This window comes from Lampetra planeri, chromosome 1, assembly GCF_965212315.1.
Source record: "Lampetra planeri chromosome 1, kcLamPlan1.2.h2, whole genome shotgun sequence".
Taxonomy (NCBI): Eukaryota; Metazoa; Chordata; class Hyperoartia; order Petromyzontiformes; family Petromyzontidae; genus Lampetra; species Lampetra planeri.
Genome location: NC_136107.1, coordinates 40,829,379 through 40,855,966, shown reverse-complemented (window position 1 = coordinate 40,855,966; position 26,588 = coordinate 40,829,379). Strand labels below are relative to the sequence as shown.

The following is a 26,588-nucleotide window of genomic DNA, read 5'->3' as shown; positions in this document are numbered from 1 at the left end:
TGATGAGCATACCTGCAGTCTATAATGTAGACTTATTCTGGTTAGATCTTGACGTAAAGCTTTCGTGACTCTAGGAATTAATATTCTTTGGGTCTTTTGGTAAAGCCACATAGATAGAAAAATAATAAAAATAATAAATAATATCACGACGTTTTGATCGCAACACAAGCAATCGTCATCAGGTGAAAATATAGCGGGAGAGCTGCTGAGGCAGGAAAAAAAGATATACAATATATATTTTTCACATAATGACGATTGCTTGTGTTGCGATGAAACGGCGTGATATTGTTATAAATTTATTTATTTTATTATTTTTCTATCTACATCGCTTTACCGAAAGACCCAAAGAATACTTATTCTGGTTCTTTCAGTAAAAAAATGGGATTAGTCGATCCATGAATCGCTTGCCATTGAATTGATGCATTGAGTAACCCTCGATGAATCGATACTCTGAAGTTGCTGTCGGATCCACTAAAAGCAGAATCGATACAATAGACATCTCGATTCACGGTTCACAATCCCATATATGGGTCGAGACGCCCCTACGGGTAATGCCACGCTCACTTCCATATTTGGACTGGTCGCTGATTTCATCGCCTGTCCGATTGTATTACAGCGCCCACTTTAAACCAACTGTGTTTTGTAAACGTAGAGAGCTCATCGAATTATGTTGGTGGTGGTAATGTTGATGATGGTGTCCCATTGAGCCTCCATGGTCTCCCACCACGCCCCCCCCCCCCGCCGCAGGCTGAGGCTCCTGGACATCGAGTTCATGAAGCGCCTCGGGAAGGTGGTGAACATCGTGCCGGTGATCGCCAAGTCGGACACGCTGACGCTGGAGGAGAGGCAGGCCTTCAAGAAGAAGGTAAATGGCAGTGGTGGTTATCAGGTGCCCCGGGGGCTGAGCTCTGAGCCCACAACACGGAGACTTCGGTTCGAATCCGGTTTGAGCCACCCACGATCCAATGGGGTTCTCAGGTTTAGCAAAGTGATCGTCTCAGCCCGGTCCCTCACGCCTGCACAAAACTACAATGCCATCAGGGTCTTTTTCCCTTAATTTGCCTTTTTCCAGCCTTGAGGATGTTAATTATGTTACATTTGTTTGCTGTGTGATGAAATGCACAAAGATCCCTCGTGTAGCCTTAATAGACTGTTGGGGCAAGTGCTGCTAGCGAGCACCGATGAAGGCCGATACGGCACACGAGGGAGTCGGTGGCCAGCACCACGCCCGGCCGCCTTTATCTCCAAAGTCAAGATGTTTACACACCGCACCAGGTACTCATTTTAGGCTGAGTGGACCCAGGGGAGGACCAGGACCAGGCCCGGATAATCATCACGGGTATTGGCCGAGAGCGGGAATCAAACTCGGGTCGCTGAGTTCGTAGCGCAGCACGCTAATCGCTGCACTACCGCTCACGCACACGCACACCGGGTGAGATCCGCCTCCGCACTGGCCGATTGCTCCACAGATCCGGGAGCAGCTGGAGACGCAGGGCATCAGCATCTACCCCCACAAGGAGCACGACGAGGACGAGGAGGATCGCTCCACCAACAACAAAATCCGGGTTCGTGTGGCCAGCCTGGGGCATTCACTCCTAGCGCAGGGAATTCACTCCCAACGCAGGGAATTCACTCCTAACGCAGGGAATTCACTCCCAACGCAGGGAATTCACCTTTAACGCAGGGAATTCACTCCTAACGCAGGGAATTCATTCCTACCGCAGTGCATTCACTCCCAACGCAGGGAATTCACTCTTAACGCAGGGAATTCACTCCTCATTAATTTTAGAACTTTCGTGACTGCAGGAATTATTATTTGGTTCTTTCGGTTAAGTCACGTCTAAAGATAAAATAATAAATTAAATTAAATAATAGAATACGACGTTTCGATTGCAACACAAGCAATCATCATCAGGTATAATGAAATAGCGACATAATATCTAACCAGAAAACTATAGACAGACATATTAGCAGACAGATATCACAAGATACATACATAGCGAGAGCAACACAGGTGACAGAGAGGGGTGATCGTCTCTGTGGGGTGGCCTTAAATAGACAGAGGGGGGGCTGTCTATTTAAGGCCACCCCACAGAGACGATCACCCCTCTCTGTCACCTGTGTTGCTCTCGCTATGTATGTATCTTGTGATATCTGTCTGCTAATATGTCTGTCTATAGTTTTTCTGGTTAGATATTATGTCGCTATTTCATTATACCTGATGATGATTGCTTGTGTTGCAATCGAAACGTCGTATTCTATTATTTAATTTAATTTATTATTTTATCTTTAGACGTGACTTAACCGAAAGAACCAAATAAGAATTCACTCCTAACGCAGGGCATTCACACCTAACACGGGACATTCAGCATTAACCTGGGGCATTCAACCCGAAATACAGTAATCCCTTGCTACTTCGCGGTTCAAGTTTCGCGGCCTCAGTGCATCGTGGATTTTTAAAAAATATTCATCGAAAAATAAAAATTCAAAAATACCGCCATATCGGCAGCCGTATTGCGGAAAGCAGCGTTGTTTCATCGTGATGCGCGAGAGAAACGGTTTCCCAGGATGCCAGACAAAGAGAGAAACTCTCTCAGAGGCTTTGTACATACTGTACCCACGGGCACTCAGACAAGGCACGTGATTGGTTCCCGGCGTGAGATCGACGAATGAGAGCACGAGTGGATGTACAGTATCCTGTGAGCTGATTGGCTGCGCATCATCGCATCCTCTCCCATACGTATCGTATGAGAGAGAGAGAGAGTGAATGTATAATATTAAGGTTTTATAATTAAATAGATTTAAGTAAAATATATGTGAGTGAGTGAATGTATAATATTAAGGTTTTATAATGAAATAGATTTAAGTAAAATATATATATAAAGTATAAATATACATATTTTAAACATTCTGGTACCCACACACACATATACGGAAATTCCTAGGGGGGCCAATCCTACTTCGCGTATTTTCACCTATCGCGAGGGGTTCCGGTCCCCATTAACCGCGATAAACGAGGGATCACTGTAAATACATTGAGCCCCAACGTAGGCATTAAATCCTAACCCTCGGGCATACGTACGGTGTAAAAGAAGTGAAACATATATTCAATTCTTGATTTGAAGCTTTCGTGACTGCAGGAATCCATACTCTTTGGTTCTTTCGGTAAAGTCACGTAGGTATAACTTTACCGAAAGAACCAAAGAGCATATAGATTAATTTCCTTAACCGGGGGATTCAGCCCCAACCCAAGGCATTCAGAGTTCGGAGAGTGCATGGAGGAGAGTAGAGCGGGGCGAGAGGGGAGAGGTGCAGGCAGTGGAGTGGACGTGGAGGACCTCGAAGATGGAGGCTGCGACCTTGGCATTGATCCGAGCTTGGGAGGCAGTGGCGAAATGTTTTTAGTTTTGTGGCTCTGGATTAGCATTCTCTAGCAACCCTCGTCTCCAAATGACTGGACTACATCTCTGGCCGAACCACCATGGCCAGGGCTCATCGCCGTATGGAGCGAGCACTGCGGGCACCGGCTCACGCGGCGGAGCGCACGTTGGGCAGGTTGGGCAGCTGCGGCAGCACGAGAATCACGCCGTCGCTCTGTCACGCTCTGTCTCGCTCTGTCTCGCTCTGCTTCGCTCTGCCTCTCGCTCTGCCACGCTCTGTCTCGCTCTGTCTCGTTCTGTCTCGCTCTGTCTCGCTCTGTCACGCTCTGTCTCGCTCTGTCTCGCTCTGTCCCGCTCTGTCCCGCTCTGTCTCGCTCTGTCCCGCTCTGTCTCGCTCTGTCTCGCTCTGTCTCGCTCTGTCCCGCTCTGTCCCGCTCTGTCACGCTCAGTCTCGCTCTGTCCCGCTCTGTTTCGCTCTGTCCCGCTCTGTCTCGCTCTGTCTCGCTCTGTCCCGCTCTGTCCCGCTCTGTCTCGCTCCGTCCCGCTCCGTCTCGCTCTGTCCCGCTCTGTCTCGCTCTGTCCCGCTCTGTCTCGCTCTGTCTCGCTCTGTCTCGCTCTGTCCCGCTCTGTCTCGCTCTGTCTCGCTCTGTCTCGCTCTGTCTCGCTCTGTCTCGCTCTGTCCCGCTCTGTCTCGCTCTGCCACGCTCTGTCGCTCTGTCTCGCTCTGTCTCGCTCTGGCCTGCTCTGTCGCGCTCTGTCTCGCTCTGTCCCGCTCTGTCCCGCTCTGTCTCGCTCTGTCTCGCTCTGTCCCGCTCTGTCTCGCTCTGTCCCGCTCTGTCTCGCTCTGCCTCGCTCTGCCTCTCGCTCTGTCCCGCTCTGTACCGCTCTGTCCCGCTCTGTCCCGATCTGTCTCGCTCTGTCTCACTCTGTCTCGCTCTGTCTCGCTCTGTCTCGCTCTGTCACGCTCTGTCTCGCTCTGTCTTGCTCTGTCGCTGTCTCGCTCTGTCTCGCTCTGTCTCGCTCTGTCTCGCTCTGTCACGCTCTGTCTCGCTCTGTCACGCTCTGTCACGCTCTGTCTCGCTCTGTCTCGCCCTGTCTCGCTCTATTTCGCTCTGTCTCGCTCTGTCTCGCTCTGTCACGCTCTGTCTCGCTCTGTCTCGCTCTATTTCGCTCTGTCTCGCTCTGTCTCGCTCTGTCACGCTCTGTCACGCTCTGTCTCGCTCTGTCTCGCTCTGTCTCGCTCTATTTCGCTCTGTCTCGCTCTGTCTCGCTCTGTCACGCTCTGTCACGCTCTGTCACGCTCTGTCTCGCTCTGTCACGCTCTGTCACGCTCTGTCTCGCTCTGTCTCGCTCTATTTCGCTCTGTCTCGCTCTGTCTCGCTCTGTCACGCTCTGTCACGCTCTGTCTCGCTCTGTCACGCTCTGTCTCGCTCTGTCTCGCTCTGTCCCGTTCTGTCTCGCTCTGTCTCGCTCTGTCACGCTCTGTCTCGCTCTGTCTCGCTCTGTCTCGCTCTGTCACGCTCTATCTCGCTCTGTCTCGCTCTGTCACGCTCTGTCACGCTCTGTCTCGCTCTGTCACGCTCTGTCTCGCTCTGTCTCGCTCTGTCTCACTCTGTCACGCTCTGTCTCGCTCTGTCTCGCTCTGTCTCGCTCTGTCGTGTGGCTCCCCAGGAGCTAATGCCGTTCGCCGTCGTCGGCAGCGACAAGGATTACCTCGTCAACGGCCGCAAGATGCTCGGGAGGAAAACAAAGTGGGGGATCATCGAGGGTGAGTGGCCCTGCGGTGTCACTGAGGGAAGAAGGCTGTGGCCGAGTGGCTCTCGGGGGTCAGAGCGCTAAGCCAGTGCTGCTTAGAAACGATGAAATGATGTAACGGTTTTAATTTTACCAAAAACCAGAGGACCCGGGGAAAAATCCACCCCACCACACGGAGAGAGACAAACCCCAAATATACAGCAGGCGTCAGGGTCGGGATCGAACCCACGACCTCGTGAATACCGGACAAGGTAGTTAACATCTCGTAGCCACCCTGGGTCTAAATCCGAGCAGCCTCCTGTGGTTAAACTGGGTTCTCAAGCGTAGCAAGTTGACAGTGTGGCAGATACTATCATCTCTTGCGTTGTTGTGCTTCTCACAGCCCACGTTCGTTATTGTCCTTGGCATGCAACTTGCACCCTTGCAGAGGTGCAAGGGCCCCGGGGTGTCGTCCGGTCGCCTCTCGGTCGCGCATGGGGGAGGAGGGGAGGAGGGGGGGGGGGGGTCACCGCACTGCGGCGGTGGCATGGAGGGGGGGGGGGGGTCACCGCACTGCGGCGGTGGCATGGAGGAGGGGGGGGTTACTTTGCCACCACGAGGGGCCGAGGGGCTGCCCTTGCAGAGGAACAAAATGGCAGAACGCTCGGGCACTTTTTAAACATGCCTGGTGTTACAGTGTTTACATGTTTAAATAATCTTCGTGACGTGTTTCTACTTTTCCAACCTTTCTTCCCTGCCAACTGATTCCTATCTCAACCAAAACAACACCAACGCCAAACCACCCACTCGCCAATCACCCACTCACCACTCGCCAAACCACCCACTCATCCGGCACTTTTCACCCCCCGTGGCGCTGTGCAGTTGAGAACGTGGCGCACTGCGAGTTCTCTCAGCTGCGGGAGCTGCTGATCAGGTCGGTACTCTGTTTCTTTTCAGCGCTTTGCTTTGGGAGACGAGGTTGTTCTGTGACGGCGTACCGGCATTTAGCACGTAGACTACATGGGCAGCCTCTCCTTGACATTCCCAGTGCAGTCGGGGGATGCCCAAGTCAGTATTCGTCGTAAGCGGCGGTTAACGTTTGCACCTTGCTTCCCATGCCGAACATCTCGAGATGCCCTGTGGCAGCGGATCCCCTCGGGCAGCTGTTCCTGTGAGGCAATTAAGTAATGTGTGACGACTGTCTGCTGACTGTAATTTATTAAATTGGGGAAAGCTGGTCAATGATTATATAATGTAATGTTATAAACGATGGCTTTAAAAAAGATACCATTGAATCTATCGGAATCGTAAGAGCCAGTTATGAAGGCATAATGCGGTGCCACGCTGGTTGATGTAGAGCACGGCGCTGGGGCTGGCCCGGTTTGTCTGTGAAAACGAGTCGAGCTTCTGGCAGTTTGATCAAGCGTCCAAACCTGGAGTCGCAATCCCATTTTACGAGAGATCATTTTCTTTTCCTCGTTTCGATTGACTCTTGCGTTGCGTCTAGCTTGATTGCACTCTCTCTGTTTGCATCAACCCAAAGATAGCATGAGCATATAATCAGCATTTGTTTCCCTGTCACGTTCATGGCGTGGCTATTTGTTTCCCCATCACCGTTCACGGCGTGGCTATTTGTTTCTTCGCTTGCGGTGGTCGGTGGTCCCCAGGTCCCACACGCAGGACCTGAAGGAGGTGACGTCGTGCGTCCACTACGAGGGGTACCGAGTGCTGCGACTCAGCGAGGGCGGCAAGGACGTCGCATCGGTCAACGGCCTCACTGCCAAGGAGCAGCTCGCCTGAGCGACGGTCACGGCGCCCAGTGCCTGTGGCCCAGCCCAAAGAATCGGTTCTGAATCGTCCGTGGTCTCCGTCTTTGTCTCGCCGTCTCGAGCTCGCTGGGGAGGGCACGCGCACGCAGAGCGATCACTCTGAGGGTGTCTGTTGCGGCTTCTGTCTTAGGCGACTTATCAACACGAGGGCTTCTCTAGTGAATCCCAAGCACCGTCGTCGGGTAAGGGTAGACATTGTCCCACCATTGCGAATTTGACAAGTTTGGATAAATTGTAACGAGCCCAGTATCTCTGCATTGATATAATATTAATATAAGATCGACACAATAGTTGATTTGTGGCTCGAGCCCTTGTTGTACTCAAATACCTCTCTTCCATTGTACAACCGAGCCAACGCTGAGCCAGCTCAGCATGGCTCAGGAGTCGCCAGGTTGTGTTTCCACTACAGAGTGCCTGAACCGTGTCACTTACATCACATTGCATAAGTACACTTCCTCGATTGTACCGACTTAACGCGTGGCAGAAATGGTTAACCCCTGGCCCTGCTTGACCTCGAGCCAGATCCAGTTTAACGGTGCGGTTCTGGCTTGGCTCTGCCAATAGTCAAAGGAGGGCCCCACGCTGGCACGGCTCTGATGTGCAGTGGAAAATGGGTAACTTTGATCTGCTTATTGGACGCCAATGAAATGAGAGAGTTATCGTCGTCAGACACTTGGAACGATCGCGACGCGTTTACGTGGCCTAGCGGTGTCCGGAGGCTGCCACGTACGCTACCTCCAAGTGGAGGCTTTGGTGATTCAAAAAAATATAAAGTATAAGATTTGGTTTAATCCTGCCTATCGCACGGGCAGTTTATTGAAGAGTACATGCCACTCCTCACCCCTTCCTCATATGCAGCGTTGTTGCTCGAACGTTTATAAAAACAACTCAACGAGAGAGGAGCTGTTGGTGAGGATTGCGGACGAGTGCATCCCATTACCCACAGTCCCCACCACACCGCTGTGTCGTGGATCTTCTCAAACCCTGCCTTGTTTTATTTTGTCTGTGGTACAACCCATCGTGTCCTCCGAGTGAAATCCCGGCATTCCCTGACCACACCGACTTGTTGTTTATAGCCGTGTTGTTGACGTGACAAGTGCAATGTTTGTAGCTTTTGATGAAATGCATTATCGCCGTGACGTGCCAACTTTTCACAACAGTTCAACTGCGTTTTTAACCTGTTTACTGCCCGAGAGGAGATTTGTCTTAACGTAGGATCGTTGGTATTTCTCATCCATAACCTTGTCTTGTTTATATTGTTCTCGTTGGGTTTTTTTCCCGCTGTGTTGGTTTTTTTTTGTCCTCTTGCCTGCCATCGCTGTTTGACTCTTCTCAGGAAAGCCAGCTTTGTAATGGAGAGCAGTTAAGCGGTGCAACGTTAGTCACGGTATGAACTTTAGAAGCCGAATCCTTGGGGAGGTTAAAACTTTTTGTATTTTTCACACGCACACGTGGCGGCTTGAAGCACGGGTCACAGTCATTTGTCATCGTTTGTGGTAAAACCTGATATCAGAATCATAATAATAATTGTCTTGGATGTTTGGAGAAAATAATAGCCATGCGACTGCGGAATTGTCTCTCAATGTAAGCGAGGCCGTGGTCTCATCTGAGAACACAACAGAAAAACCGAAACCCTTTCACAATTGTGCATCTCATTGCGGACTGTGAAGTGCTTTGTCTTAGTTTATGCAACGTAACGAAATAAAGGACACGTGCTTTTCTGAAAAAAAAAATACATCCATTTGGCGCTTGCAGTTTATTTTCTGTGCTGTAGTTACGCGTCTCACTACTGAGTGCAGACTGAGAAGACGCTTCCATACTCTGGGTAATTCGGTAAAGTGACGTAGATAGAAAAATAATAACAAAAATCACGACGTTTCGATCGCAACACAAGTGTTGTGCCATAATAAGGCGCTGTAGGCAGCTGACCTGCCGCCACGCTCACGGGCCGACAGGGGGCAGCCGAGAGAGCGGGGTGGGTAGGGATTGACCGAAGGTCAAACCCCCGCCCCTCCGTGACCGGAGGTTGACACCCCAAACCCCCCAGGGGCTGGGGGCTGAGGGGGATGATGGCCCTCCTCCACTTCCTAAGGCCCCTTAAGGAGTAAGTCCAGAAGGTTCTGGAGGGGGGGTCATGAGAGGAGGGGTGACCCCGACCTGGGGATGAAAGGCCAGCCCTCGGGACGGACGTGGCAGTCCTCACCAACTCAAGCTCGAAGACCTCTGAAGATCTGAAGACTGGACCAGCGACCCGGGGACCCTCAACCGTGGCTCTCGTAAGCCGGTTGTAGCGGAGCAGCCGAGGTCGCTTGGACCCCCTGGGACCCTCCCCGAGGCTCTCGCTAAGCCGGGGTTGAAGCGGTCCAGGGCGAGTCCCGTACCCTGGGTGGGTCGGTCGGTCCGGCCTTCCCCTAGCCGCCGTCGCAAGGGACCGGCGTGTGCGTAGCCTGGAGTGGATAGAGCAAGCTAGAAGGGAGGCTGTCTCTCTCTCCCTTAGAATATCGAGTGGAAGGGGTCGTACCTCTCCGTGTTAATAGAGTAGCGTTAACAGAGTGTTAAGAATTGTTCAATAAACGCGTTGCCTCCAGCAAACGTCTCCGTGGGGTTAGTTATAGGACACAACACAAGCAATCGTCTTCAGGTGAAAAAATACAGCAGGCGGACTGCAGAGGCAGGATAAAGATAGCGGGAGAGCTGCTGCAGCAGCAAGAGGTTTGAGATGGGTGCAAGCCAAGGGTAAGTGGGGGCGGGGCTAGAGGTGGAATTTACAAGTAATAAACCTCGGCCATTGTATTGGTAGAGATTAGAGATTAGCATGTCAATATGTCAATGTAACCCCACGACTACGGTGCTGAAGAAGCCATTGTGTTGCTAGAGATTAGAGATGAGCATGTCAATATGCGATGGCTCCCGCAGCAGCGGCTGTGTTAATGAGACACATTCAGCCGATTGAACAACGAGAGCCACCGCCAGCCACATCGAGGAAAAGAGAACAGCAGCAGCTATGTTAGTGAGACATTTAGTGATCGAAACGTAACTTTTTATTTTATAATTTTTCTATCTACGTAACTTTACCGAAAGACGCAAAGAGCATGAATTCCTGCAGTCACGAAAGCTTCAAGTGGGGACGCTTCCAGTTCCAGGTTTAATTTTGTTCCAACCGGACAAGAGCTCGAGAGACCCAGGCGAGACAGAAGTGACGGAGCCACGGGTCTGCTCGTCGGGGGCGCTGGTTGCTGCTGCTCCTGCGTGTGGGGCAGCGCCAATTTAGTCAGCAAAACCGAAGCCGCGAGATGCCATCACAGAGCTCGGAGGCCACACGGCTGGACAGAAATGAAACGAAATAAAAGAAACCTGGAAGGCCTTCGCCTGGTAGGGAGTGGGAGGTAACAGGCCGACGTCACGCTTCCATTGCAACGACTTCTCAAGTTAGAAATGTTTCGAGAATCTCCACCCATTGCCGTGTTATTTTATTTTTGTATTTCACCACATGTATAGCTGTTCTTAATTCAGCCACTGCCAGTGTATAAGTATTGTACCAAGTCAGGTTTGCTATGGAACATGATTATCAAAACTACTCTAGGTCTACCCATGCCGCCGTTAGTCATGAGGATTGATTGACCATACGTCACTTCGCCGGTCCGTGCTGGATGGTGAAGGGTAGAGGGTGTTCAAGGTGGCACTGATGTTGGACCTGGCTGGATATGGAATGTGGGTCACTCGGTTCGTAGTGCAGCGCGAGCCACTGCCCCACCGCTTGCAAGCGACGCGTCCCAGCGGGAGTGGCTACGCTGCCTTTTGCAGAGCTGCACGGTTTGAATCCAGTGGCGGCCCTAGTTATTCCTGCGTCATTAACCGCTCAAAACACGCGTGGTCTGCTTCGCATTGCACGTTAAAGATCCCGTGACAATCGCAAGAGAAGGCCAAATTTAAAATGACCCGCAAAATAATCTATGGGGGACTGTACATGTAGCAATCACTTGCCTTACCGACCGGCAGGCTGATGGCTGTCTATAGGCCAAGTGCTGAGTCGCTTTGTGCGTACAGGGACAGCTGCCACTGGGGGTGCCCTTTTCAATGTTTGAGAGGAGCTGCCATAGAAAGTGCTCCTACACGACCTGCCCAACAGGAGGGCGTGAGATCAAAGACAAAAATAATTACGTTATGTAACGCAATTTTTGTTCCTGGCTAGGAAGTGTTATTTCGTAATTGCTGATGCCTAAAAAGTATAGAAAATGGCTATTATTCCCCACAAACTTTGCTTTTGTGACCAGGACAGTGATATTTTGAAATTTACCTATTTTCAATGAGAAAACTGGCGAATTTGTGTATTTTCGTTCACATAAAGTCAGAAAAAAGAACATGAATCAATATTAAGATGTATTTATACTAAAGTAATACAAAAATTGCTACAAAAGATTTAGAAGTGAGTAGTTTTTCGAGATTTACGATTATACTGTAAATCATTTTCACGAATCAGCCCCCAAATGTAGTCTCCCATCATGTTCTCGTTATACTGTCCTTGGCAGCGGTGTTCAAAGTCCAGTATATCCTGGTGGAAGCGCTCCCCTTGCTCCTCCGAGTACACTCCCATGTACTTCTTGAATTTATCAAGATGAGCATCAAGGATATGGACTTTGAGGGACATCCTACATCTCATTGTGCCGTAGTTCTTCACCAAAGTCTCATTCCAGCTCCACATAATTTTCGACCTTGTGATTGCCCAAGAAGCCACTAACCACTGCAACAAAGCTATTCCAAGCCGCTTTCTCCTTACTAGTGAGCTTCTTGGGGAATTCATTGCACTCCAGGATCTTCTTTATCTGTGGTCTGACGAAGACACCGGCTTTGACCTTTAACTCAGACAGCTTAGGGAAGAAGTCTTGAAGGTACTTGAAGGCTGCTGACTCCTTATCTACAGCTCTGACAAATTGTTTCATAAGGCTCAATTTGATGTTCAGTGGTGGCATCAGCACCTTCCAGGGGTCCAACAGTGGCTCCCACTTGACGTTGTTCCTCCCCACAGAGAACTCGGTCTGATGTGGCCAGTCCCGCCTGTGGTAGTGCGCCTTGGTGTCCCTGCTGTCCCAAAGGCAAAGATAGCAGGGAAACTTGGTAAAACCGCCTTGGAGACCCATCAGGAATGCAACCATTTTGAAGTCTCCGATGACCTCCCCAGCCATACTCATCATACTTCAAGGCGTCCAGCAAGGTCTTGATGCTGTTGTAATCCTCTTTGAGGTGCACCGAGTGCACCTCAAAGAGGAAAGAGACGGGTACATGTTACCATTATGGAGCAGCACGGCTTTGAGGCTCCTGGATGAACTGTCAATGCAGAGGCGCCACTCATTCTGGTTACTTTGTGGCAGAAGCATAGCCCATCTTGACGGGTGAAGAAGCTGCAAAAAGGTTGGTGACGCTTCCTCTGATCTGCAACTTGCACACTTTTATCCAACAAGTTCCACTGGTTGAGCCTAGACGTCAAAAGCTCGGCATTGGACTTGGTGAGACCAAGATCTCTGATCAAGTCGTTGAGGTCTTTTTGGTTGGGGTAGTATGGGTTTCTCTCCTCAGCTCCACCTCTGAAATTGTCATCTGGATCTACGACGTCTTCCTCGCTCTCTGACTTGCTGCTCTCTTCTAAAGATGGCTGCTCTCTCTCCGGAGGAGTGGGTACGGGGAGCTCATGGCAGTGTGGCACCAGGGCGATGGATGAAGGAAGGTCCGGATACGTGATAGCAGGTGCATTCTTGCCAGTCCGACGTTTGGAAGGGTCCACCATGCAGAAGTAGCATTTGCTTTAGTGGTCAGTGGGTTCCCGCCAAATTCTTGGGATAGCGAACTTCATGGCTCTCTTTTCCCCTCTGTACCATCCTACAAAAATATTTATTTCACCCATGACTAATGTGTAAGAGATTCTCGCAACATTTTTCATATATGATATATTTGTTCAATAACATTGAAAATTGTAAAATATTTTATAATTAAAAGCTTTTACAATTTTCAAATTTTAACACATTTTATAACATAAAATTCCGAGCAACAATTGTCCATCTTACCTTCCAGAGTTTTTCTGCATTGCTCGCAGGTGAAATGAGGTGCCCAGGTTTTGTCTTGATCCCTGACAGGCATAACAAAATATGCCTTGTAGGCCTCACACATCTTAGCAGATCCTTCCACAGAGTACTTTTTCGCTCTTGTTTTGATAAATTGGCCACAGACATAGCAAAATGCGTCTGCCCGATGCTTGCAGCCTCTTGATGGCATCTCAGAAAAATGCTGATATGTATCCACTTAGGCAGTTGGAACTAAACTGAACTGGTAGGCGTAAGGCCCCTTATTTATACTATTTATATTCCTGGAAACTTCTAGAATGTTCTAGAAGTTACTTCAAGTTTACTCAGCACTGAATCTATCTGGAATGTTCTGGAAAATATGTACATTTCTAAATATCACTGTCCTGGTCACAAAAGCAAAGTTTGGGGAATAATAGTAATTTTCTGTACTTTTGAAGCATAAGCAATTAGGAAATGACACTACCCAGGAACAAAACAAATTGTTCCACAGTGTTATCATTGATGTTGGTCACTTCCTAGGATGTTTCTCTATCTCATTTTCCTCACAATGGCAATATTTCCTCCCAAGTAACTGGTGTGGACGAGAATTATTAAATTGAACACGTAGGCTTTCGCGAGCAATATTTTAAATATGATTATTTCACATTTTGACTTAAAACTTTCTTGTCTGCAGGAATTAATATTCTTGGTTCTTTCGGTAAAGTCACGTAGACAAAAAAATAAAAATAAAAGCAAAAAACCCAGGATGAAGACCGCTTGTGTTGCGATCGAAACGTCGTATTTTTATTTATTTTATTTTCTATCTCCGTGACTTTACCGAAAGAACCAAGAATATGATTATTTCACACTTGCAGTGATGATGTCACCTTACTCTAAGACCAGGAACAGGAAGACTGTCGTGATTCTGGCAATCGCCTGATGATGCTGCTTGTTATAATCGGCAGCGAAACGTCATTAACTCAAATTGTAAACATTGTGGGTTTACTGTCCAACACGCAGCCGGTTAGTGCTGTAGTAATAACTAATTAGCAGGCTTTTAGTCACCACATGACAAACGGTACTGATTGGCTGTGTCGAGTGGAGGTGGGTTACACGAAACATTTAAGCGATCTAACTGAACAAAACACTTTATTATGAATAATGACTTACGACTCTGCGTTAAGTTTTAAGCCACGTGGGCAAACAGGAGCGTGCGGTACAACAAGGAGCGAGCACAGGGTTGAGCACGTGGACGCACGGACGCGCTGGCTGGAGGCAGACATTCTAGAGAGGCTTTCTACCGACAGCTGCGCTGAGCGGGAGCCAACAAACGACAACAAAAGACAGGTGATGACACTACTTCATTTGTCACTGGGAAATCCTCTGTAATCGTTTGACTAAGTAGCCGAGAAGTCCGCACTGAACGTTTAACGAATGGCTTTTGTGATGGTGCTGCCCAGACCCTCCCATGTTAAATCATAATATTTAGAGTGGAGAATTCAAAGGGAAAGGTGCAGCTCTGCAATTGCTTACACCACTGCTGGCAGACGGGCCTCCACCAGAGGGAGCTTTAGACCGCCACTCTACATGGCATTTGTATAAATGTTGAACTTCTTTCGCACCGTACGTAGCCAACCGTGCTAATCGGAGGTGCGGGGGAAGGACTACCAACGAAACACTAAAAACAGTTCTCAACAATTTGAGTTTTCAATATGGATTTTAAAGTGCACAGCTCCAGTGGCTTCCTAATCTCGCAAGGAAGAGCGTGCCAGAAAGTCCGCGATGTGGTGACACTTCCATGCATCACTACGATAGACCCCACTTCAGGTTGTAATTATAAGACCACGGGGCGCCATGGTGGCGAGATGGTATCTCCATTGGCTGGTATGCAGGAGGTCGTGGGTTCGATACCGACCTTAATGCCTGCTGCTGCTGCTGTATATTTGGAGTTTGCATTCGCAGTGTTGTAGATTGAGGCGGACCGACTTCTTGTCCTTGCTTCCCGGGCCACTTTATTGCAGTCGGTGTTGACAACACTTGTTGCTGCATGTTCACTCTCTCACTCGCCGCGTCCCAATCCCACTCCCTACAATCCTTTTCTCACCCCTCTAGTCGGCTGCCGTGTCTCGCCGTCTCAGCGGGTCGATACCACGGCAGCCCCCGGGGGCCAAGCGTGCCGACGTACAGACTGCGCTCACGCCCTTCGCGTTCCGACTCCGAGCCTCCGCAAGTCCACGCAGGACCACTCCCACCCAGGAACACTCTCGCGAGCCTGTGCGGGTCCGGCTTCAGCTCGTCTTGTCTTCTGTCTTCAGCTCGTTTGCCCGTCTTATATATCCCTCGCGACCCTTCCAGAACATTCTGACCGGAAGATTCCTCTATGTGATTGACAGGTACCGGTCTCTTCAATTCCGGTCCACATCCCCCCTTAATTACCCCAACGCGGTCATCCCCTCCCCTGGCTGCTCTCGACGTTCCGCCTGCCGCGCCGCCGTCCCCAGCCGAGCGCGGACTTGCAGCCGATATCAAAGACGCGCGCGTTGAGCCACTACACATGTTCTCCCCGTGGTCACGTGGGTTTTTCTCCAGGTCCCCTGGTTTTTCCCTCCACATTTGGAAACGTGTTTAGACTATGCCGCTGCTACATATTTCCACGTGACAAGCCACTTCGTTGAGCTATCATTTGTGGCCAAGTGACCAGGTCGCTTCTGAGAAAGAGCTAATAGCTCAGTGGAACCTGCCAATTGACTGGTGTACCCATTTAAACTGGCGGATAGACAGGGGCAGGGCGATTTAAGAAACTCGCACCATTGTTTCGAATTGAAGTGGTGACCTCCGGATCAATCCATAGGCCACTCTGATAATCATTCCCTCACGTTGACATCCTCCTAGTAGTAAATGTTTCACCTCGATAACTCCATCAGCTACACTTATAAATGGAAGGCAATTCTGACTAACAAAAAGCATGCTCATTTTACGAGTTACGCAGGTTATTTTTCCCCCAGACATCAAGAGGACATCGCGGCTAATCCCTCGCGGATCTTCGCGTTAGTCCAGCGGGACGACGGCGTCACTCGAATCGCGGCCAGGGCCCGGTCCCCCCTCTGGGTCGTCGACGGCGCCCAGGAAGGCGACGTAGTTGGCGTTGCTTCGCACGAGTGGCTTGTTGGGATTGGACTGCACCTGCACGGCAAGGGGGCGCGTGCGGGTGAGGGGGGCGCGTGCGAGTGAGGGGGGCGCGTGCGGGTGAGGGGGGCGCGTGCGAGTGAGGAGAGAGCGTGGCGGGAAACACCGGCCGGGGCAGCGGCGAGGGTTCGGGTTCGTGAGCTGGAAGGGAACAAGGCGGTAATGAGGAGCGCACCCCCCCTATCAGCTCGGTTGGCTACGTGCGGTGCGAAACAAGTTGAACGTACATCCGTGGAGGAGCGGGTCGCACCGAGCATAGCTGTCTCAATTGATGTTTGTTGTTGTACCTTGCGCACAAAGCATTCCTGTGTTATAAATCAGTTTCATTAATGCTCTTTTAAAATCTTGCGCAACCCAACCCAATAAGAGCAGGACCACTGCAAACCATCACCGAGTCCTTTTCAGAGACCTGTACCCTCAATTCACGAGCCAGATTGATTTTAGTGCAAGTTTTATCACCGTCGTGTGTTTTCAGATGCAGTCGCATTGTTATGCCATAAATTCTAATAACAAAAGTAATTTGAGTAACAATGGGCACAGGCTATAATTAGAGGATGCAGTGTCTTGAGTGATGGCGTGTCCGTGTCTCCCCTGCGTCTCGCCCTGTCTCCGTGTCTCCACGAGTTTCACCATCTCTGTGCGTCTCAGTGTCTCAGCCCGGAGCCCCACCTGCTCAAGACGCAGCGCCCCGAAGGGATTGCTGCCGTGGGACAGGATGCGCACCTCCAGCTCGCGCAGGATCTGCAGCGAAGGCTTCAACTCAGCCTCGCTGCACAGAGCCCACATCAACACCAACGTCAATAACAACACCGCCAAACTAATCGACAACAGCACTAGAGGCAACACAAGATACTAGCATCAAAAGCACCGCAACGTCACCAACTCGTGGCGTGGGTACCACAACGGCACCGGCGTGAACACCCACATCGACGCCACTATAGCGTGACCAGAACAAATACAAACCGAACACCAACGTCAAAAACCTGGAGCTGGCTGCCATCGCAGACTGGAGCCAAATTTCTCGCGGCCGATTTCCATTCGTTTCGCGGCACTCGAATTAGGGCCGAGTATAAGTCACCAAACGTGACGATCAAAAAATCTAATTGGTGGCGGGAACGTTTAATTTTTAAATTAACGTTGAGTCGTTCCACCACCGCTGTCTTGAAGGTTCTTGAGTGTTTCTGGGAATACCCTACGGATATGGGACAAGGGGAAGAGCGCCAACTCGTGGAATAGCTGAATTATTTTTCCTACCAACTTGAGTCAACTCGAGTTGGCTACCCATGAGAACCAGGAATTGGCGGAGGCTTGTTGTCCAATGATCTTGGTAAGCCGGGTTTGTTTCCTGGCCATGTTGTTCAGCGTCTGTGGCAAATCATGTCTGAACTTGCCCTAGACCACCCCTACGTCAGCTCCGGCTGAACAAGTACCTGATGCAGTGTCTGAAGCACTGGGGAGATGGACAACTAGGTATGCTTGATTCTGGTTACAACAGCCCATCACACATGTGCCCTGCAGGTGTTAAAAGGTGCTTCGCTAACAGCAATTGCCACAACATTGTTTATCAGGTTAAGAGAAAACGTTGCCCTTGTTTACTATATTACAGACCAAACATGTGCGTGGTAAATGAAGGCAATGGTTACTGAAGATACGGAGCAGCATTGCGTGGCTCACCTGTACATGGTGAAGAAAGAGGGGATGTTGTAGTCTCTAAGGAGCAGCAGGGTTGGGAACCAGCCCTCGACTAGGCCCTTGTTGGCATGGAAACCTAGACCCAGACAAGAACATGAAGCCTGCTTTAGCTTGAGCAGCCATGCATGCACGACCGTGTAAAACTTTTTTTCTATCTAAACAGGAGAATGACTTGGCAATAAGCTAATGATGTTGAACAAATTTATAAAATGTTATCTGTGCACTCATATGAAAGCAGTGTAATGGTTAAGAGTCGCTGATTATGGGAGTGCATCGGCCCAGTGGATTCGAGTGGATTCGAGTGGCTCTTCTGCAGCCAACAGACGAATCGATGGCGAATCTGTGAATGCTCTTTTGCAATTGCGCTACAAACTCGATGATAGTTGACACTCTACTCTTTTTCTAGAATAGTCTGTTTGAGATGTTTAATAAATATATATAATTCATTTGGGAATTTTAACATATTTGTACGAACTTAAGGATCCAGAGAAAATCACACATACAAGAGACAACATTCCCACGACAAATGCGCAATATGCCTACTTGCTGTGCGACCTGCACTGCAAGTGGGTTTCGCGCACACACGATCGGTGACTCATGGTCTGATTTGTTGTCTGGATGTGGCTGCCCGGTTACGTCTGAATTACAGACGCACTAACGTGTGTCAGATTTTCCTGGAAGCATTCATTACGCCCTTGAGCTGCTGCCGGCTGACCTCGGGGGTGAAGAACGTAGGCAGTGTAGCCCACGATACGAGCGTGGCGATCTGATAAATCACGCAAACATCCACGCCAACCTCCATGACCATGGGCGTCCTTTGTTTTATTGAGATGACAGCTGCCAGTTCCAGATTCCGTTCCCTTTTGAGACTTAATGGCGCTGGCATGCAAGTGCCGCATCATCGGCTATCGCCCGTGTACATCAACTCGGATCCTGGGCCAGGGCAACTGGCGCGTAGGTCTGCCAACTGCAAAAAATTACTTAATTTACGAATGTATCGCGTGTCCTGCACGTTAACCCCAATGCCGGTTTAAGGCACAGCGCTGTGCACCTTATACATGCTTCATAAAATCAAACGCTGGACTGCGTCCTTTCTATAGGTGTCTGCGGACACAGGCGACGTTGCCTCGGCATGCCTGGGTGGAAGCTCACGACGATCGACGGCCGCGCAGCACGACCGGTCTCCACCAGAGTCTCCCAGTAGTCGTGGTAGAGACCCTTCCAGCCGCTCATGTGCACCGCGCCTGGTTCGGCTCCTGCCTGCAGCGGCGTCCGAGTCATGGTGCCCTCCACCACCTCGGGGCCGATCATCACCACCTCCACGCCCCGGTGCTGCTTGCACCATACGCGCACCGCACATACCGCGCATGCCGGATGTTTATGCCGCACGTTCATCATGGTGCCCTGGCAAGGGAAGGAGGAGCGCTGTGCACGTTGGGGGTGTCTGGAGTCAGATCAGGAAAGTGGCTGTGGTGCAGGAGCAGCTGAAACAACGTGTGACCCTTTTTAAAATATCTTTTCACGGACCCTCTCGTGGACATCATCTCATGAGATTAGTGAAATAAATCCTTCCTCTGCACCTCCGATTAGCACGGTTGGCTACGTACGGTGTGAAAGAAGTTAAACATATATAGAATCTGTGCAATGTCAGCCACTAGCCTCGCTCCCGTGCCAATGCAATGGGACGCAACAAATTGACTCTAATGTGTAAATTGAACAATTTATGAACGCGACCATGTTTATGACACCTCCAAGGCACTGTCTGGCTCAGGGAAACCGGTACAAGATGAGGAAAGAAGGAGGACAAGAGGATGAGGCTGGGAAGAGGAGGACAAAGTGGAGAAGGGACAGCAGCTGCGGGAACTTGCACCCTGAGCTCGTCCGGCCTACGGAAGGCGTCTCAAGATGGAGCCTGGGGTGAGGCACCTGTGGGAACATGCAGCCCAGCTCGTCGTAGTCGGTGAGGCGTGCGTCCAGCGTCTCGGTGTGCGACGCCCCAGCCACGTGCACCGTGACGGGGCCATGCCGCGGGTCCAGGCCAAAGCGCCGCAGGGCGAACCCCACGGTGAGCGGCCGGGAGAGCGCGTCGCTGAGCACGCGCCGCGTCGACGCCAGCAGCTCGGCGTCGTCGGGCCGCGGCTTGCCGGCGTTAGCCCACAGCAGGCCCATGTAGCGGCACACCAGCACGGCGCGCAGGGCGTCCTCCCCGCCGCCCGGCTGCATGGACAGCCAGTCGTCCCAGCCGCGCACCTCGTCCGCCTCGCGTGGCCACGCGCCGCTCGTGAACGGAAGGTTTCCTGCACCGGGAACGCATCGCTGTCACCTCAGTGCCGTGGCTGGGCAAACGTGGGGCCTGCTGAGCTATGTGGCTCTATTTCAGAAGCGACCTGGCCACAAATGATAGCCCAAAGATGTGGCTTATCGTCACGTGGAAATGTACAGCAGCCAAATAATCTAAACGCGTGATGTTGATTCGAAATGTGGAGGGAAAAACCGGAGGACCCGGAGAAAGATCCATGCGACCAGAGGGAGAACATGCAAACTCCAAGTATAAAGTAGATGTCGGGGTTGGGATCGAATCCACGGCCTCCTGTATACCAGGCGAGATAGTTACCATCTTGCCACCGTGGCACACCATGGGTTGGGTTGGCCCCCATCGCAATTGAGACATTGGCAAACGTTTCCAACGAAAATCAGAGAGGCAATTTCCAAACACACTGCAAGGTGCTGAATGTGTACGTCCATCGCCAACAGCTGGGATTGGGGTGACCGCGGGCCCTTCTGTTATCGTTGATACTCATTTAAAGAGGTGACGCGCTGAGCTAAACTTAACCCCATTATAATCGCATGCCTGCAGTCACTTCAGGTTAAGCTCGCGCCGCTCAGATTGTTTTGTCCCTAATCCTGACCTCGGTCAAATGCTACCGCAAGCCTCCAGCCCATCACGTGGCACTCATCGGCATGAGTGGTCCATTCCACGAACGTGAAGTCTGCTCCCACGACGGGGGCGATGCGTGAAAGTCAACAGTGTGACCTCTTGCTGGGATTAAATCTGAGCCTATCTCTTGATTGATATTCCTCTTCTGTGTACACGTCGCTCTCCAGCCTTTGTCTCTTATACCACCACTGCCATGAGTAGTGTCGAATAAAGTCATAATCTAAAGTAATAAAGTTTTTCACATTATTCTAGCCATCTGTCGACCCACCCCAGTTGCCAACCTCTGTTTATATTTTTGCGCCAATTGTGTTTATTTGTTTTGCCTACCCTGCCTTTGGGCTCGCCAGACCAATATTATCCGGTTTAAACAAGGACACTTTGGATTGGTTTCAACCATCTTGGTCTCACCAAGATGCCTGCAATGTGTTTGTAGGTTGTATACCGCACGTTGCTCGAAACAAAGTCCGATGTTTTGCTCCATGCGCCAGGAGAAGCTCCCAGGATACGAAGCTCCCAGCACACCAAGCGAAGCATTGGACAATGTGCCGGACAGCACGCGGTGCCAACCCAGAGCCCACGTGGTACCAACCCAGAGCCCACGTGGTACCAAACCAGAGCCCACGTGGTACCAACCCAGAGCCCACGCAGTACCAACCCAGATCCCACGTGGTACCAAACCAGAGCCCACGTAGTACCAACCCAGAGCCCACGCAGTACCAAACCAGAGCCCAGGTGGTACCAAACCAGAGCCCACGTAGTACCAAACCAGAGCCCACGCAGTACCAACCCAGATCCCACGTGGTACCAAACCAGAGCCCACGTAGTACCAACCCAGAGCCCACGCAGTACCAACCCAGAGCCCACGCAGTACCAACCCAGAGCCCACGCAGTACCAAACCAGAGCCCACGTGGTACCAACCCAGAGCCCACGTGGTACCAACCCAGAGCCCACGCAGTACCAACCCAGAGGCCACGTGGTACCAACCCAGAGCCCACGCAGTACCAACCAAGAGCCCACGTGGTACCAACCCAGAGCCCACGTGGTACCAACCCAGAGCCTACGCAGCACCAACCCAGAGCCCACGTGGTACCAACCCAGAGCCCACGTGGTACCAACCCAGAGCCCACGCAGTACCAACCAAGAGCCCACGTGGTACCAACCCAGAGCCCACGTGGTACCAACCCAGAGCCCACGCAGTACCAACCCAGAGCCCACGCAGTACCAAACCAGAGCCCACGTGTTACCAACCCAGAGCCCACGTGGTACCAACCCAGAGCCCACGCAGTACCAACCCAGAAGCCACGTGGTACCAACCCAGAGCCCACGCAGTACCAACCAAGAGCCCACGTGGTACCAACCCAGAGCCCACGCAGTACCAACCAAGAGCCCACGTGGTACCAACCCAGAGCCCACGTGGTACCAACCCAGAGCCCACGTGGTACCAACCCAGAGCCCACGCAGTACCAACCCAGAGCCCACGTGGTACCAACCCAGAGCCCACGCGGTACCAACCCAGAGCCCACGCAGTACCAACCAAGAGCCCACGTGGTACCAACCCAGAGCCCACGTGGTACCAACCCAGAGCCCACGTGGTACCAACCCAGAGCCCACGCAGTACCAACCCAGAGCCCACGCAGTACCAACCAAGAGCCCACGTGGTAACCAACCCAGAGCCCACGTGGTACCAACCAAGAGCCCACGTGGAACCAACCCAGAGCCCACGTGGTACCAACCCAGAGCCCACGTGGTACCAACCCAGAGCCCACGCAGTACCAACCCAGAGCCCACGCAGTACCAACCCAGAGCCCACGTGGTACCAACCCAGAGCCCACGTGGTACCAACCAAGAGCCCACGTGGTACCAACCCAGAGCCCACGTGGTACCAACCCAGAGCCCACGTGGTACCAACCCAGAGCCCACGCAGTACCAACCAAGAGCCCACGTGGTACCAACCCAGAGCCCACGTGGTACCAACCCAGAGCCCACGTGGTACCAACCCAGAGCCCACGTGGTACCAACCCAGAGCCCACGTGGTACCAACCCAGAGCCCACGCAGTACCAACCCAGAGCCCACGTGGTACCAACCCAGAGCCCACGCAGTACCAACCCAGAGCCCACGCAGTACCAACCCAGAGCCCACGTGGTACCAACCCAGAGCCCACGCAGTACCAACCCAGAGCCCACGCAGTACCAACCCAGAGCCCACGTGGTACCAACCCAGAGCCCACGCAGTACCAACCCAGAGCCCACGCAGTACCAACCCAGAGGCCACGCGAGGACTGTTGCAGTGCAATCGCAGAGTCAAGCTCGCTATACAGACGATGTTATCGGTGAGAACACTCCATCTTTGACAATGGGGCCCTGTTCAATGGGGATTGCACTCGCAAAGAAGGTTGCTGACCTTCCGTAAGCATCTTTGTACTACAGCGACTGCACAGGGAATTTGACAAACGATGTAGGTAGGACCCATACCTGTGAAGATGAGCCATTCCACCAGGCGGTCGATGGCCGCGTGTTTCAGCTTCTTGCAGAACTTCTTGTGCAGCGGCCAATTGGCTCTCTGGCACTCGGTGCCACAGTAGTACACGTTCTGGCACCTTCAGCAGTGGGAGGCACAGGTGACATGCATCTTACAAACACCCGCCTGAAGCATCAGGCTCTTAGCATTGAATTGTGTACATGTACAGCCCTCTGTCGCTCCACTGCTGGATGAGGGCCTTCAGACACTGTGCAGGCCCGTGGGGGTTTGTTGGCCACACGTCAACATGCTGGGCCGTGTGGCTTGGTGAAGGTGAGGTGTAAAGAGGTTGGGAGCACAGCAATCTTCATACACTGCCCTCTGCTGACAATTCAATGCTGCTAAATTCTACAATAATTTTCCTGGCCTAAACCGGCTTAGCTTCTGAGATCTCCTGTCTACTGCAGAGTTGGATGTCGTTTAATGAGTCACCAACTCTACTGCCCAAGCACTGGATGACTGGCTTGCATCATCTCCACTATGCCCAGAAAAAAGGTATCACCGATACTGTAACCTTTTACAAGGTAGCCCTACGTAATCCACAGTCTACAGCCACACGCACCGCTTACGTTCTCTGCCCGAGAGCAGGTTCCTGACCCAAGCTCCCTCCATCCCATCCAATGGCACTCCCCTTCATCTCACGACACCGTTGGATTTCTTGAGACATAATTAGAGAGCGATGGTGGAGATAGTTTCTCTGGCCTGGCAGGAGGAAGCCACCTCAACCATCCTTCCCTCGGTGAGATCAGGTGGCGTGCTAGGCGGAGCGAGAGCCATGAACCTGCCCTTGGGGAGAACACTTCAGAGGGAGGCGGGCCGCTGTTAATCCAAACCAGCACTCGGCAGCCACCGTTTGCAGCGTGCCAGCGTCCTCCCCGCGGGGAGGCCGTCTGGCAGCTTCTTGCAGTGGGCGCAGAAGGTGTAGGTGTCCTCGATCTTGCGGAACATGTCCCGGTACGTGTGGATCCCAAACTCCGTGAGGCTTTTCTTCCCCTGCAGTGCCATCCTGCATGCGATGTACAGTCAGGAGAGAGGGATTCGTCATCGTTAGCGCACCCCCCCCCTTGATGCTCAGCGGATGGAAGAGCGAGTTGGTGAGGTAATGGAGGAGCGAGTTGGTGAGTGAGGTAATGGGAGAGTGGTTGGGTGAGTGAGCGAGCGGGTGAATTGGCACTCGGCCTGCCTGTAGTCATCGAAGCCGCTGAGGTTGAGTTTTCGCAAGATGACTCCGGAGAGGCCGGGAACCGCCGCGTCCATGGCGGCGAAGCCCGCGGTGTCGGTGAAGACGCCGCGGTCCCCGCCGGCCGCGGCTCCTCCCGGGACGCGCCTGACCCCGGGCCCCAGTAGGGCGGCATGAGGGCAGCCCGACACGAGACGGACCGATTGTGTCAACTTCAAACGCGTCGGCTGGTCGTAGTCGCTCACTCTCGCAGAGCGAGGACGGCCACGGACAAGCGGGAAGGCAGCAGCCACGCAGCGCCAATAACTGCCCAAGCTCTGCGGTCCTCTATATACGTGGATGTTATCGGCCAATTAATGAGTTTCTACACGTGGGAGGAATCCGGAACACTGTAGGAAACCCACACACGTGCGAGGGGGAAACACGCTATCCGACACGGGGCGAACAGGTAGAAGAATCGTCATTCTTGGTTTCTGTAGAACTGCGTTTTCTATTCAGTTTGTCGTCCTCCCGCACCTCCGGTTAGCACGGATGGCTACGTACGGTGCGAAAGAAGTTAAACATTTACTGCTACAAACGCCCTACCCGCACCTCTTTAGTTTGGGACGAAAATATATTTGCCTAACGTGACATAAAACTAATATCATACCGGAATGTGTCAATGTATATGAAGACGTAATGTAGTTTAAAATGTACATTGAATGCACTAGCCTATGTGACATATAATTGTCTATGAAGTATGATTTAATTGCAATAGAAAACCGTGGTGGTTCAGTGGGGCAGTGGTTGTTGCACTGCGCTGTCAACCACGGACACTTGAGTTCGCTTCCGAGACGAGGTCAATAACAACGCATGGTAAACAAAACCCTTGTTCACCAAGCCACAATCACGAACGTGGTGAAGTATGGCCAAACAAACCCCACGATCGACACGGATTGTGGCACATATTTCTGGCTCCAATCTCTTACGTGATCAGGTAACTGTCTTTAATGCGTGATTTGAAGAGTGTGTGTGTGGGTTGCGAGCACATGGCTATACATGGCACCCAGTTCTAGTTGACGACCGCACCATTGGATAGCGCTGCCCCTGCACGCTGCCCCTGCACGCTGCCCCTGCACGCTGCCCCTGCACGCTGCCCCTGCACGCTGCCCCTGCACGCTGCCCCTGCACGCTGCCCCTGCACGCTGCCCCTGCACGCTGCCCCTGCACGCTGCCCCTGCACGCTGCCCCTGCACGCTGCCCCTGCACGCTGCCCCTGCACGCTGCCCCTGCACGCTGCCCCTGCACGCTGCCCCTGCACGCTGCCCCTGCACGCTGCCCCTGCACGCTGCCCCTGCACGCTGCCCCTGCACGCTGCCCCTGCACGCTGCCCCTGCACGCTGCCCCTGCACGCTGCCCCTGCACGCTGCCCCTGCACGCTTCCCCTGCACGCTGCCCCTGCACGCTGCCCCTGCACGCTGCCCCTGCACGCTGCCCCTGCACGCTGCCCCTGCAGTTCCCCCATAGCACTGCCCGGTGACATCCGTCGGACGTGGCCGCATAAGACTGCAAAGAACGACGCATGCCTTGATACAAAATATGCGTGCAAGAATCATCATCATTATTGTTCATGCCATCATCAGCACAATACAAACGGTCAACCTCATCAACACTACCACAATCACTATGGCAATATCATCCTAGTAATGACCACAATTCTCATCATAATCACCATCAATGCCATAACCCACAACAATCATCCGATCAACCCTCGCTAATGGCGCATGCCTTCCCTTTGATTTCACGATACCGTGACAGCTATACGCGTTGCAGTCAGATCGAGTCCAACGAGCGAGACGTGGGAGAGAAATTAAGCGTCTTTAGAACAAAATGTAACCACCCTTACCCGGGTTCGGGCATCCGTGAGGAGTGCTCCATGCCCGCGAGCTGACGGCGACTGATGGGTGGTGTTGGCGGGTGGTGGCAGAAATAGTTAACAGCTCCGCCAAGTCGGGTTGCACCTTCAGATGGTGTGAGCCCTGCACCCGCGCCCTGCCATGAGCGGGCAACGCCCCCGGGCTTAAATCCTCATCCC

General features: G+C 52.0%; 2 protein-coding genes across 6 annotated transcripts in view; one reads left to right on the top strand and one right to left on the bottom strand.

Moving 5' to 3' along the window:
- The window catches only part of LOC144722997 (septin-9-like), a 48,839-nt gene extending 40,163 nt beyond the window's left edge, over nucleotides 1–8,676 (top strand). For all 5 annotated transcript variants that reach the window (XM_078601513.1, XM_078601487.1, XM_078601496.1 and 2 more), the window contains 5 exons: nucleotides 748–865; nucleotides 1,470–1,565; nucleotides 5,052–5,148; nucleotides 5,997–6,048; nucleotides 6,782–8,676. In XM_078601513.1, coding sequence (XP_078457639.1) covers nucleotides 748–865; nucleotides 1,470–1,565; nucleotides 5,052–5,148; nucleotides 5,997–6,048; nucleotides 6,782–6,914 — 496 coding nt within the window. In that variant the 3' untranslated portion in view covers nucleotides 6,915–8,676. The remainder of the gene's footprint in view (nucleotides 1–747; nucleotides 866–1,469; nucleotides 1,566–5,051; nucleotides 5,149–5,996; nucleotides 6,049–6,781) is intronic.
- Nucleotides 8,677–14,131: 5,455 nt separating this feature from the next.
- Nucleotides 14,132–26,569, bottom strand: MSS51 (MSS51 mitochondrial translational activator). The gene is made up of 9 exons (XM_078601446.1): nucleotides 26,400–26,569; nucleotides 24,518–24,661; nucleotides 24,185–24,340; nucleotides 23,289–23,413; nucleotides 19,804–20,174; nucleotides 19,014–19,209; nucleotides 17,860–17,953; nucleotides 16,855–16,954; nucleotides 14,132–16,182 (listed from the first exon to the last, which is right to left on the bottom strand). Exons 1-9 carry the CDS (start codon nucleotides 26,429–26,431, stop codon nucleotides 16,048–16,050), a joined length of 1,353 nt encoding a protein of 450 aa, XP_078457572.1. The 5' UTR covers nucleotides 26,432–26,569; the 3' UTR covers nucleotides 14,132–16,047.
- Between the last annotated feature and the right edge of the window lie 19 nt (nucleotides 26,570–26,588).